Below are 11,921 nucleotides of genomic sequence, written 5' to 3'. Positions count from 1 at the left end.
TCATGACCTGCTTATTTTTTTACTATAAAATTGTTTCTTAATTATAAATAATATATTTAAAAAAATTAAATATTAATTTTTAGTATATTCCTATTATATAGGATTTTCATATCACATATTTAAATAAGATTAATTTTTAATTTAATAAGATATTATAACCCGTTTAAGAGGTATCTAGGTTTGGTGAGACCATACTCGTGAATTTGGGTCAAATACATGAGAAGCCTCCATTTACAAATAAAACAATCTGGTGGCTTGAGAGAATTTAGAGAGCAACCAGAAAGTTTTTAAAAGTTTCGTTTATATATATACTAGGTTTAATCCCCCGTATTACAGGGATTGTTTTACATTTTTCGTTTTTTAATATTTATTTTTTTGGATTTTAATTTTCTTTATTTTAAGAAATTTAATAATATACTCAGGTCATGTTTGAGATTCCTTATTTGCACCCCCTTTTTACTTATATAAGTTGTTTTTGATAAGTTACTCCCTCCAAACTTATTAAAATCTCATTTTTCCTTCTTTAAAAACTTAAAAAAGTCACATTAGGCAACCCCTTTTTAACTTATAAAAGTTAATAAGTTAAGTTACAAGGAGATAAAAATAAGGAATCCCAAACACCTCATAGGGTTTGATGATAAAAAAATTTCACAAATCAATGATATGTTATAATACGTTTAAAAGCTATCTGGATTTGGTGACTCATGACTTGCTTATTTTTATTACTATAAAATTTTTCTTAATTATAAATAATATATTTTTTAACGGATATTAATTTTTAGTATATCCCTATTTAATAGAATTTTCATATCAAATATTTAGTAAGATTAATTTTTAATTTAATGAGATGTTATAACCCATTTAAGAGCTATTTGGGTTTGGTGAAACCCATACCCATAAATTCAGATCAAATACATGAGAAGCCTCCATTTACAAATAAAACAATCTGGTGGCTTGAAAGAATTTATGAAGCAACCAGAGAGTTTTTAAAAATTTCGTTTATATATATTATAGATTATAGATGTGAAGACTAAAAATAATTTTATATAATTTTAAAAGTTTAAGTGGTTACAACTTTTAAAGGATATAAGATAATACCTTTAACATATTTTCAGTTGTTAAACTAACTTTTCCCAATGTTAATAAACAACCATAAATTCTATAAAATTTTCATATGTTAATATTAAAAAAATATATATATGAAAAAGAGATCTTTAGATGCCTTTAATTTGAGTATGTGTTGCTATATTTATTTTTTGGTTCAACAAAAATTAACATGTTATCTGATTGTCAGAGTTTGTTAACCCAACCTCCTTGCTAGGTTATAAATAAAAATATATACATCTATATTTGTATATGTCTGTGCGTGCTCGTGGGTTTCTATACACATAGACACAATATCGTATGCATTGACGACTATTTATTGGTTATAGCAGAGGTCACAAGTTGTTGGTTGTTAAAGTTAAGTTACCTTTAAAACGGTTTACATAACTATCTTTGTATGGGTATTTAAACATATATTTGCATCCATTTTATTCTCCAAGTTAATCTAAATCTTATCTTAACCATTATATCGCTGTTTACATATGTTTATCAAACTAGCTAAATAATTTTTCACTCTCAATATCCAACACAGTCATGTTAGAGTGAATACCAGACATGCCTACACATGCGTCACTTTCAAAGATGACAAAAGCGAACCGCATAGAAATACATGTTCAAATAGAAAGCTCACCTCACCGGTACAAAAGCATTTTCCATAAAATGCAACCGACTTTTTAAGAAACGATGAAAATAACTATTTGTTTATCTGAGGAGTTGGTGAAGTTGACTGTAGCGTATTTGATAGACAATATATAATTACTTGGATGCTTTTTCCTTGTTCAACTAATGAAAAAAAGGTGGTGGGGTGGTGGCGGGGACATGAAGTTTACATATGTACAAAACGCCAAAGAAATATCATATATATATATAGAGAGAGAGAGAGAGAGAGGAGAGATTTCATATAAGAACCACTTTGAGTTTTAAAAACTCAAAAAAACTTAATATAACAATTTTTTTTGAATTTTTTTACACATACGTAATATACGTAGGTTACATATACGTAAAAAATTAAATAATTTTTTACGCACCGAGTCGACTTATTACATATGTGTAACGGATGTGTAAAGTTGTGTAATCACTATACATCTTTATTTTCTCTTTCACTTTAACTTTTTAATCACATTTAATCTCAACCACATAATATAATCTATTTAATTAAATATGTGGTCAAGAATCAAGTTCTTAAGTTATTACAACTCAACAAGGTTCTCATATATATATATATATATATATATATATATATATATATATATATATATATATATATATATATATATATATATAAACTTGAAGGTCTCTCACCAAACTCCATTGTGTAACATTTACTTTCCTTTATGCTTTGTGTACAACTCCTACTAGCATGTTTTTGTTGCCACGCTTATCTTTTGCTTTTTGGCGTGTTGTGTTATGAGGATGCACGCTTAACAGTATACTGTTAACACACATGTTGCTTTGTGCTCTCTCTCTTTCTCCTCTTTCTTTTCTTCGTTTTTTCACAGTCAGATTCCGCCTGGCATCTCTTTTAATTGGGTAAGAGGATTGTTGGTCACAATTGGATCTTGAACTAGAAATACAAAACAGAAAATATGGACCAGATTTCTACTAACTTTTGTAGTTGTATTTCTTATAAAAACTTATTTGTAGTAGTGGTAGTGGTACATAATCAAAGAAACAAACTCCTCTATTTATAGAGTGGGAAACACAAAACTACTTAACACACAAGTTGATCTTATACCCTTATCCTACCCACTTGTTATCTTCTACAGATTTACTTAAGCAAGCAACCTGAATTTTCAGTTATTTGGCTTGCAACTTGTTTTATCTTTTCTACTAAACTTTAACCCAAAGTTAAATATGAAAACTGTTTTTACCGGTTGGTAAAAACCGAATTGAACAGTAACACGGAATCAACTAACATTCACCCCCTTGATTCCGTTCTTCAAAGCTGTTAGGTATTCACTCCTAGCATTTCCCTCATCTCGATAAACTTGACTCTTGGTAAGGCTTTAGTCAAAATATCGGCTTTCTGTTCATCTCCACTCACGTGCTCTATCTTCACCAAATTCTATTCCACACATTCTCGGATGAAGTGATACTTAGTATCAATATGTTTGTTTCGTCCGTGAAATACTGGATTTTTCATTAACAAGATTACAGACTTGTTATCCACACGTAGTGTTATAGCTTCCACACTTTTCTCAGTTATCTCCTCTAATAGACCTTTCAACCAGATTGCTTGACAAGCTGTAGCGGTTGCAGCTATAAATTCAACTTCACAAGATGACAAAGCAACTGTATTTTGCTTCTGACTACACCATGCTATCGGACCACCCCCGTAACAAAACACTATTCCTGTTGTGCTCTTACCATCCATACGATCAGTCGCATGAGAGCTGTCACTGTAGCCTACTAATTTTGCATCCCCATTTTTCTTGTAACGAATCCCGAAGTCAATCGTGCCTTTCACATACCTCATCACATGTTTCACAGCTTGTGAATGTGATGTCCTTGGGGACTCCATGTGTGACACCTGGTAAATTCCCAATCCCTTAAACTAAGTAATCAACCTAATAATTGGGTGATTGTAAATATTAAGCGCGCCATGTTAGTCAGCGCGTGCATTTGTTATGTGCGCCCTGCGCGAGCGCGCCATGTTAGTCAGCGCGTGCATTTGTTATGTGCGCCCTGCGCGAGCGCGCCATGTCAGTCAGCGCGTGCATTTGTTATGTGCAACCTGCGCGAGCGCACCATGTTAAGAACCAGCGTGAGCATATGTTATATGCGCCATGCGTGAATGTTTTGGCTTTATGTTTTCATGTAACTTAACGTTATGTTGTCTATGGGTTGAACATCCCGCATGATGCTAAGGCGGGTGCATCCTAAATCGTTTATGCGCGTGCGGAAGGGAACTAACCTCCCCGCATGGCGGGAACATTGAGAGCTAGTTTGTCTGAAGCTCCAAGATGGAATTGACTTCAACATGACTGATCACTATGTTGAAATACCAAGACCACCTGGAGAATCTACAAATGAAACTCAATATCCCTAACTGCGAGAAGGTTACGCACCTACCCGCAGCAAAGAAATGTCCTTCACGCAGAAAGCTATGCGCACAAAGTGATGCGCACAGAACGCTTAGTCTATTCTCCAGACATAAGGAGATTACTCCCGCCCAAAAGGAAACAGTAGCGTGTTTCAGAGAGTTTCCACTTTTTACTGTACACTGACAAAAGTACCTGAAAAAGCACACTGTAACATGAAAAGTCAACGTCAGCCACCCTATTCTCACCAACCCCAGACCTGCATGTCCTGTCCAAATCAAATCAAGATCTTTTGTCCACTCCTCCACTTTTAAATAAACAATAATAATTTCCATACTTTATCATCATTACACCTAGATATGAAAAGATTTCAATCCCCTAAAGCAAGGGATTGTGTTCCCTTGAGTTTGCCTATAAATATGTAACCTAAATTATCACTCAAAACACACTCCAAAGAACTGCAAACTTGCACTAATCATCTCCCGAGCATCCGTTATTTTCGATTCCGTTCCAGTTACTAGGTAAGCCGAGGTTATAACCTTGAGATCTACTTTCCAACCCTTATATTCTCCTATTTCTTGATCTTAATATATATACTTCTTGTTATTTAATCGTATTCTAGACCTTCAATTCCGAGGCCAACACCAAGAAAACCCGAATCTCGATTAATCCCTTAACAAGAATCACAGGTGAGTCTCACAGCCCCTATTTTCACTGTTTTCACTAATTTTAAACTGTTTTCGGGGCGAGGGACACGTACTTAAATAATGTTTATCATGGTATACTTACAAGCTATGCAAGCGATTATGTGTTTAAGTTATGTTTCATGTTGAGTAATGCAAACGGTTATCTAAGGTTTTCGATGTATGTGCGCTAGAACTCGAGTAAGTGATCACTTTACCATTGGAACTCTAAGGGTAGGGACTGCTGATTTGATCCACCCACTCGTAGGGGTCGCACCTCTTTGCATGGACGAGTGCCTAGTATGGTCATGGGGCAGTACTATGGGTTTGAGCCCGCTCATAGGGGTCGCGCCTTTTTGCATGGACGAGCGCCTTGTTTTCCGGCACAACGTCCGCGCGTAACCCGCGGGACGGAATTATTATTTTAGCTCGTAGTGGCAGCGCCACTTTGCATGGACGAGCACATGTTCCTGGAACGTTCGCGCGTAACCCGCGGGACGGTATTACTTATTTTAGCTCGTAGTGGCAGCGCCACTTTGCATAGACGAGCACAGTTCCCAGTAATGTTCGCGCGTAACCCGCGGAACGATTTTATCAGAATATGTTGATAGAACTATGTTTTACCAAGTATGTGTTTTAATGATGCTATCAGAATTACGTTTCAGAATGATTTGTATCAAGATTATGATGCAATACAATTTATCAAGTTACTAAGACTTGTGAACTCACTCAGTTTATACTGATTCAAATGTTTTTACGTGTCTTTCAGGAGATAACTAGGTAGCGCATGGAGTCACACTTAGAGCACCTCACGCTGAACATCTAAACTAGCTTTTTGGAAGATTTTAGTTCTATCCCTTCGATGCGCGTGGTTGTTCCCGCCGCGCATGGGGATATGGCGTGGAAATCTTCGATAATTTTATACTTGGATGTTTTTATGTAATTTTTAAACAATGTAATGTATTTGTATTAAACTTTTCATGCGCAATGAAAATCTTACTTTGAATGTTTGCAATGGCCCGTGCTTAAGTATCAATTCCCACTCGCGCGCGCCCGGCTGTTTCCGCCGCTCAGGGCCGGGTGTGACAGATTGGTATCAGAGCACTGGTTATAGCGAACTAGGAAAAGAAGTTTTAACCTAGACTATAACCGTTGGGGAATCGCATGAAATATTTTTCAAAGAAAATATTTTCAAAAGAAACTATACACACTTAGGAACACGGGTCACACTGTCTAGTAAATAATGATAACATTATGTGCTCAGAGTACATGCGCTAAGTCTGATATATTTTCACTCTTTTAAAGCAAGAATGCCTCCAACTAAAGCCAAAGGAATTACCATGACACCCGAGGAACTCGCGGAAATAATCGCGCAGGCGATTGCGACACATGAGGCCAGCAAGGCCGAATCAAGTCAGGGTCGTCAGAATGAGACCCCAGAACCCGAATCAGGAGCCTTGGACAAAGGATGCTCCTATAAGACATTCATGGCCTGTAAGCCTTGGCCATTCAAGGGAACCGAAGGGGCCATTGGGCTCTACAACTGGATTGACAAGATGGAGACAGTCCTCTCCATTAGCGAATGTAGTGAGAACCAGAAGGTCCTTTACGCGACCTGCATGTTCCAAGAGGCAGCTTCGTCTTGGTGGAAGCTTCAAACGAAAACATTGGGGCGAGAAGTTGCTCTCCACAAGACCTGGGAGGAACTGAAGGAGATGATGATGAGAAAGTTCTGCTCTCGCGCAGAAATCCAGAGTCTACAACAGGAATTCTGGAACCACACCATGGTAGGAACGGATATCGACGCCTACAACAACCGGTTCAACGAACTTTGCCAGTTGGTGCCAGACATGGCAAACACGGAGGAAAAGAAGATCGAGAGGTATATTTTTGGGTTACCTCCTGTCGTTAGGGTTCCGCTCAACGCCGCAGCTCCTCCAACCTTTGATGAGGCGGTAGCGCGGGCCATCACCCTTACAAGGGATACGATCCGTGCAGGTATGTTGACTACGCGCGGAATCGAGCAGCGAACCTCTGATCCCAAGAGGAAATGGAACTCTCACCACCGAGGGTCCGACTCCAAGCAGCCACCGTTCAAGAAGCAGGAAAGCGCAAGGGTTTACGCGATTCAGGCCGCGGAGCCACCACGAAAAGGATACAGCGGGCCTCGCCCATGGTGCAGCAAATGCAAGTACCACCACGAGGGTGAATGCGCAAGAATCGAATGTGCCAAATGTGGCAGACCAGGGCACAAGACGATGAATTGCCGTGTCAGAGAAGCTGGAGCAAGCGACAACTGCTACGCATGCGGGAAGCCAGGGCATTTTAGTCGGGATTGCCCGCAAAAGGGGAACCAAGCTCGCGGGAGAGCTTTTGTGATCGGCGCAGGCGAAGCTAAAGAAGAGCCGAATGTGGTAACCGGTACGTTTTTGCTTAACGGACATTTTGCATCTGTCTTATTTGATACTGGCGCTGACCTAAGTTTTATATCCGCTGAGTTTAAAGACTCCCTAGGCCTAGCAACCAGTAGACTAGACACGCCTTATACTATAGAACTAGCCAATGGTAGGCAGTTATGCGCGAACGAAAGAACTGAACAATGTGTTATAGTCATGGGAGGTCACGGGTTCAATATTAACTTGTTGCCAATAGAATTGGGAAGTTTTGACATTGTGGTAGGTATGGATTGGTTAGTTGAGAACCGCGCGGAAGTTATTTGCCATGAGAAGCAGGTTCGGATCCCACTGTTGAACGGAGAAACCTTGGTAATTCAAGGGGAAAGAAGGGGAGTTGCGACGAAACTGATTTCGTGCCTAAAGGCGCGAAAGTGCCTAAGGAAAGGGTGCTACGCTTTCCTGGCGCATGTCGTAGAGAAGAAAGGAGATGAGCGTAGAATTGAAGACTTACCAGTAGTGCGCGAATTTCCAGAAGTTTTTCCTAAAGATTTGCCTGGATTACCGCCGCCGCGACAAGTCGAGTTTCGTATTGATTTGGTCCCAGGAGCTGCGCCAGTAGCTCGAGCGCCTTATCGATTAGCTCCATCTGAGATGCAAGAGCTATCCAATCAGTTACAGGAACTATTGGATAAGGGTTTCATACGCCCAAGCTTTTCACCTTGGGGAGCTCCAGTACTGTTTGTTAAGAAGAAGGATGGTTCGTTCAGAATGTGTATTGACTACAGGGAGCTGAACAAGCTGACAGTCAAGAATCGGTACCCCTTACCGAGGATTGACGACTTATTTGACCAGTTGCAGGGATCCAGTTATTATTCGAAGATAGATCTACGGTCAGGATACCACCAACTTAGGGTCCATGAGGAAGATGTGCCGAAAACAGCCTTCCGAACTAGATACGGCCATTATGAGTTCTTAGTAATGCCTTTCGGGCTAACTAATGCGCCGGCTGTGTTCATGGATCTGATGAACCCCGTGTGCAAACCATACTTGGACAAGTTTGTGATTGTGTTTATAGATGATATTCTGATTTACTCACGGACCAAGGCCGAGCATGAGCAACACCTGAGATTGATTTTGGAATTGTTGAGGAAAGAAAAGTTGTATGCGAAGTTTTCCAAGTGCGAGTTTTGGCTTAGAGAAGTTCACTTTCTCGGTCACGTTGTGAACGAGAAAGGAATACACGTTGATCCTTCCAAAGTCAAGGCCATCGAAAACTGGGAAGCGCCAAAAACCCCAACTGAGGTGAGGCAATTCCTAGGACTAGCTGGCTACTATCGACGCTTCATTGAGAACTTCTCCAAAATAGCTCTACCTCTGACCGCGCTAACTCAGAAAGACAAGAAGTTTGTTTGGGGCGAAAATCAGGAAACAGCATTTCAAATATTGAAACAGAAGTTATGTAGTGCGCCAATTTTGTCTTTGCCCGAGGGGATGGATGACATTGTTGTTTACTGCGACGCTTCACATCAGGGACTTGGATGTGTCCTTATGCAGCGAGACAAAGTCATAGCGTATGCCTCACGCCAACTCAAGACCAATGAAAAGAACTACACAACGCATGATTTAGAACTTGGAGCGGTTGTCTTCGCGCTAAAGATTTGGCGCCATTACCTCTATGGTACAAAGTGTATAATCTTTACGGATCACAAGAGCCTTCAACATATATTTGATCAAAAGGATTTAAACATGAGGCAACGAAGATGGGTGGAGTTGTTGAACGATTATGATTGTGAGATTAAGTACCACCCTGGAAAGGCGAATGTGGTAGCAGACGCGCTAAGTAGGAAGGAGCGAATAAAAACGCTACGAGTCAAGGCTCTAAGGTTGACCATTCACGCAGATCTCTCTACCCGCATCCGAGACGCTCAGCAAGAAGCCTTGAAACCAGAGTTTGTTAAAAACGAATGCCTTGGGGGTATGGTTAAGAATTTGGAACTTAAAGAGAACGGCAATCTATATTTCGCTAACCGCATATGGGTCCCTCTCAAGGGAGGATTGCGCGAGCAGGTATTGAACGAAGCTCACAAGACGCGGTATTCTGTACATCCTGGCGCAGACAAGATGTACCAAGATGTTAAAACGCTGTATTGGTGGCCCAATCTTAAAGGCGCCATCGCGACGTATGTCAGTAAGTGCCTGACGTGTTCGAAGGTGAAGGCTGAATATCAGAAACCATCAGGGTTGCTTCAGCAGCCAGAAATTCCCATGTGGAAGTGGGAACAAATCTCTATGGACTTCATCACCAAACTGCCAAGGACACCTGGGGGTTATGACACAATATGGGTTATTGTGGATCGGCTAACTAAGACAGCGCACTTCCTACCGATCAAGGAAACCGATAAGATGGAAAAGTTAGCCCGACTGTATATTCGAGAAGTAGTTTCAAAACATGGAGTCCCAGTGTCCATCATTTCTGATAGAGATAGTCGGTTCACATCAAGGTTTTGGAGATCGTTACAAGGAGCTTTAGGTACTCGTCTTAACATGAGTACGGCATATCATCCTCAAACGGATGGGCAAAGCGAGCGAACAATCCAGACATTGGAAGATATGCTACGCGCGTGCGCAATCGATTTCGAAGGTAGCTGGGATACTCATCTCCCATTGGTTGAATTTTCTTACAACAACAGCTATCACACAAGCATTAAGGCTGCGCCGTTCGAAGCTTTGTATGGGCGCAAGTGTAGATCCCCACTGTGCTGGGCTGAAGTGGGTGACAAGCAAATGACTGGTCCAGAATTGATCCAAGAAACAACAGACAAGATTTTTCAGATAAGGGATCGCCTCAAGACAGCGCGCGACAGACAGAAGAGCTACGCAGATGTGCGAAGGAAACCATTGGAATTTCAAGTAGGGGATAAAGTACTTTTGAAAGTCTCTCCATGGAAAGGAGTCCCCCGTTTCGGCAAGCGAGGAAAGTTGAATCCGCGCTTCATTGGACCATTCGAGATCCTGGAAAGGATCGGTCCGGTTGCTTATAAACTCCGTTTACCCGCCGAACTCAGTGGAGTTCATGATACGTTTCATGTGTCCAACCTCAAAAAGTGCTTATCTGACGAAACGTTGATTTTGCCGTTGGAAGAGATTCACATCGACAAACAGCTGCACTTCGTAGAAGAACCTATAGCAGTAACCGATTGGAAAGAACAAAAGTTACGCAGGAGCAAAATCAAGTTAGTAAAGGTTCAATGGAACTCGAGGCGTGGGCCTGAATTCACTTGGGAAAGAGAAGACCAAATGCGCAAGAAATACCCACACCTCTTTCAGAACATGGCTTCTGCCAGCAACGTCTCCTAAATTTCGGGACGAAATTCGTTTAACGAGGGGAGAATGTGACACCTGGTAAATTCCCAATCCCTTAAACTAAGTAATCAACCTAATAATTGGGTGATTGTAAATATTAAGCGCGCCATGTTAGTCAGCGCGTGCATTTGTTATGTGCGCCCTGCGCGAGCGCGCCATGTTAGTCAGCGCGTGCATTTGTTATGTGCGCCCTGCGCGAGCGCGCCATGTCAGTCAGCGCGTGCATTTGTTATGTGCAACCTGCGCGAGCGCACCATGTTAAGAACCAGCGTGAGCATATGTTATATGCGCCATGCGTGAATGTTTTGGCTTTATGTTTTCATGTAACTTAACGTTATGTTGTCTATGGGTTGAACATCCCGCATGATGCTAAGGCGGGTGCATCCTAAATCGTTTATGCGCGTGCGGAAGGGAACTAACCTCCCCGCATGGCGGGAACATTGAGAGCTAGTTTGTCTGAAGCTCCAAGATGGAATTGACTTCAACATGACTGATCACTATGTTGAAATACCAAGACCACCTGGAGAATCTACAAATGAAACTCAATATCCCTAACTGCGAGAAGGTTACGCACCTACCCGCAGCAAAGAAATGTCCTTCACGCAGAAAGCTATGCGCACAAAGTGATGCGCACAGAACGCTTAGTCTATTCTCCAGACATAAGGAGATTACTCCCGCCCAAAAGGAAACAGTAGCGTGTTTCAGAGAGTTTCCACTTTTTACTGTACACTGACAAAAGTACCTGAAAAACCACACTGTAACATGAAAAGTCAACTGTCAGCCACCCTATTCTCACCAACCCCAGACCTGCATGTCCTGTCCAAATCAAATCAAGATCTTTTGTCCACTCCTCCACTTTTAAATAAACAATAATAATTTCCATACTTTATCATCATTACACCTAGATATGAAAAGATTTCAATCCCCTAAAGCAAGGGATTGTGTTCCCTTGAGTTTGCCTATAAATATGTAACCTAAATTATCACTCAAAACACACTCCAAAGAACTGCAAACTTGCACTAATCATCTCCCGAGCATCCGTTATTTTCGATTCCGTTCCAGTTACTAGGTAAGCCGAGGTTATAACCTTGAGATCTACTTTCCAACCCTTATATTCTCCTATTTCTTGATCTTAATATATATACTTCTTGTTATTTAATCGTATTCTAGACCTTCAATTCCGAGGCCAACACCAAGAAAACCCGAATCTCGATTAATCCCTTAACAAGAATCACAGGTGAGTCTCACAGCCCGTATTTTCACTGTTTTCACTAATTTTAAACTGTTTTCGGGGCGAGGGACACGTACTTAAATAATGTTTATCATGGTATACT

General features: G+C 40.7%; 1 protein-coding gene across 1 annotated transcript; it reads right to left on the bottom strand.

Annotated features, from left to right (window-relative positions):
* Window positions 1–3,169: 3,169 nt before the first annotated feature.
* LOC143625569 (secreted RxLR effector protein 161-like) lies at window positions 3,170–3,625 on the bottom strand. The gene has a single exon (XM_077095873.1). It carries the CDS (start codon window positions 3,623–3,625, stop codon window positions 3,170–3,172), a length of 456 nt encoding a protein of 151 aa, XP_076951988.1.
* Window positions 3,626–11,921: the final 8,296 nt, after the last annotated feature.

Source organism: Bidens hawaiensis, unplaced genomic scaffold (genome assembly GCF_021521415.1).
Source record: "Bidens hawaiensis isolate Kalapana, Puna unplaced genomic scaffold, B.hawaiensis_p1.1 tig00004109_1, whole genome shotgun sequence".
Taxonomy (NCBI): Eukaryota; Viridiplantae; Streptophyta; class Magnoliopsida; order Asterales; family Asteraceae; genus Bidens; species Bidens hawaiensis.
This window is presented reverse-complemented; position numbering and strand designations above follow the sequence as displayed.

What these genes read in the sequence shown, in the direction of transcription:
- LOC143625569 (XM_077095873.1), bottom strand. Translation starts at nt 3,625, where the DNA reads ATGGAGTCCCCAAGGACATCACATTCACAAGCTGTGAAACATGTGATG.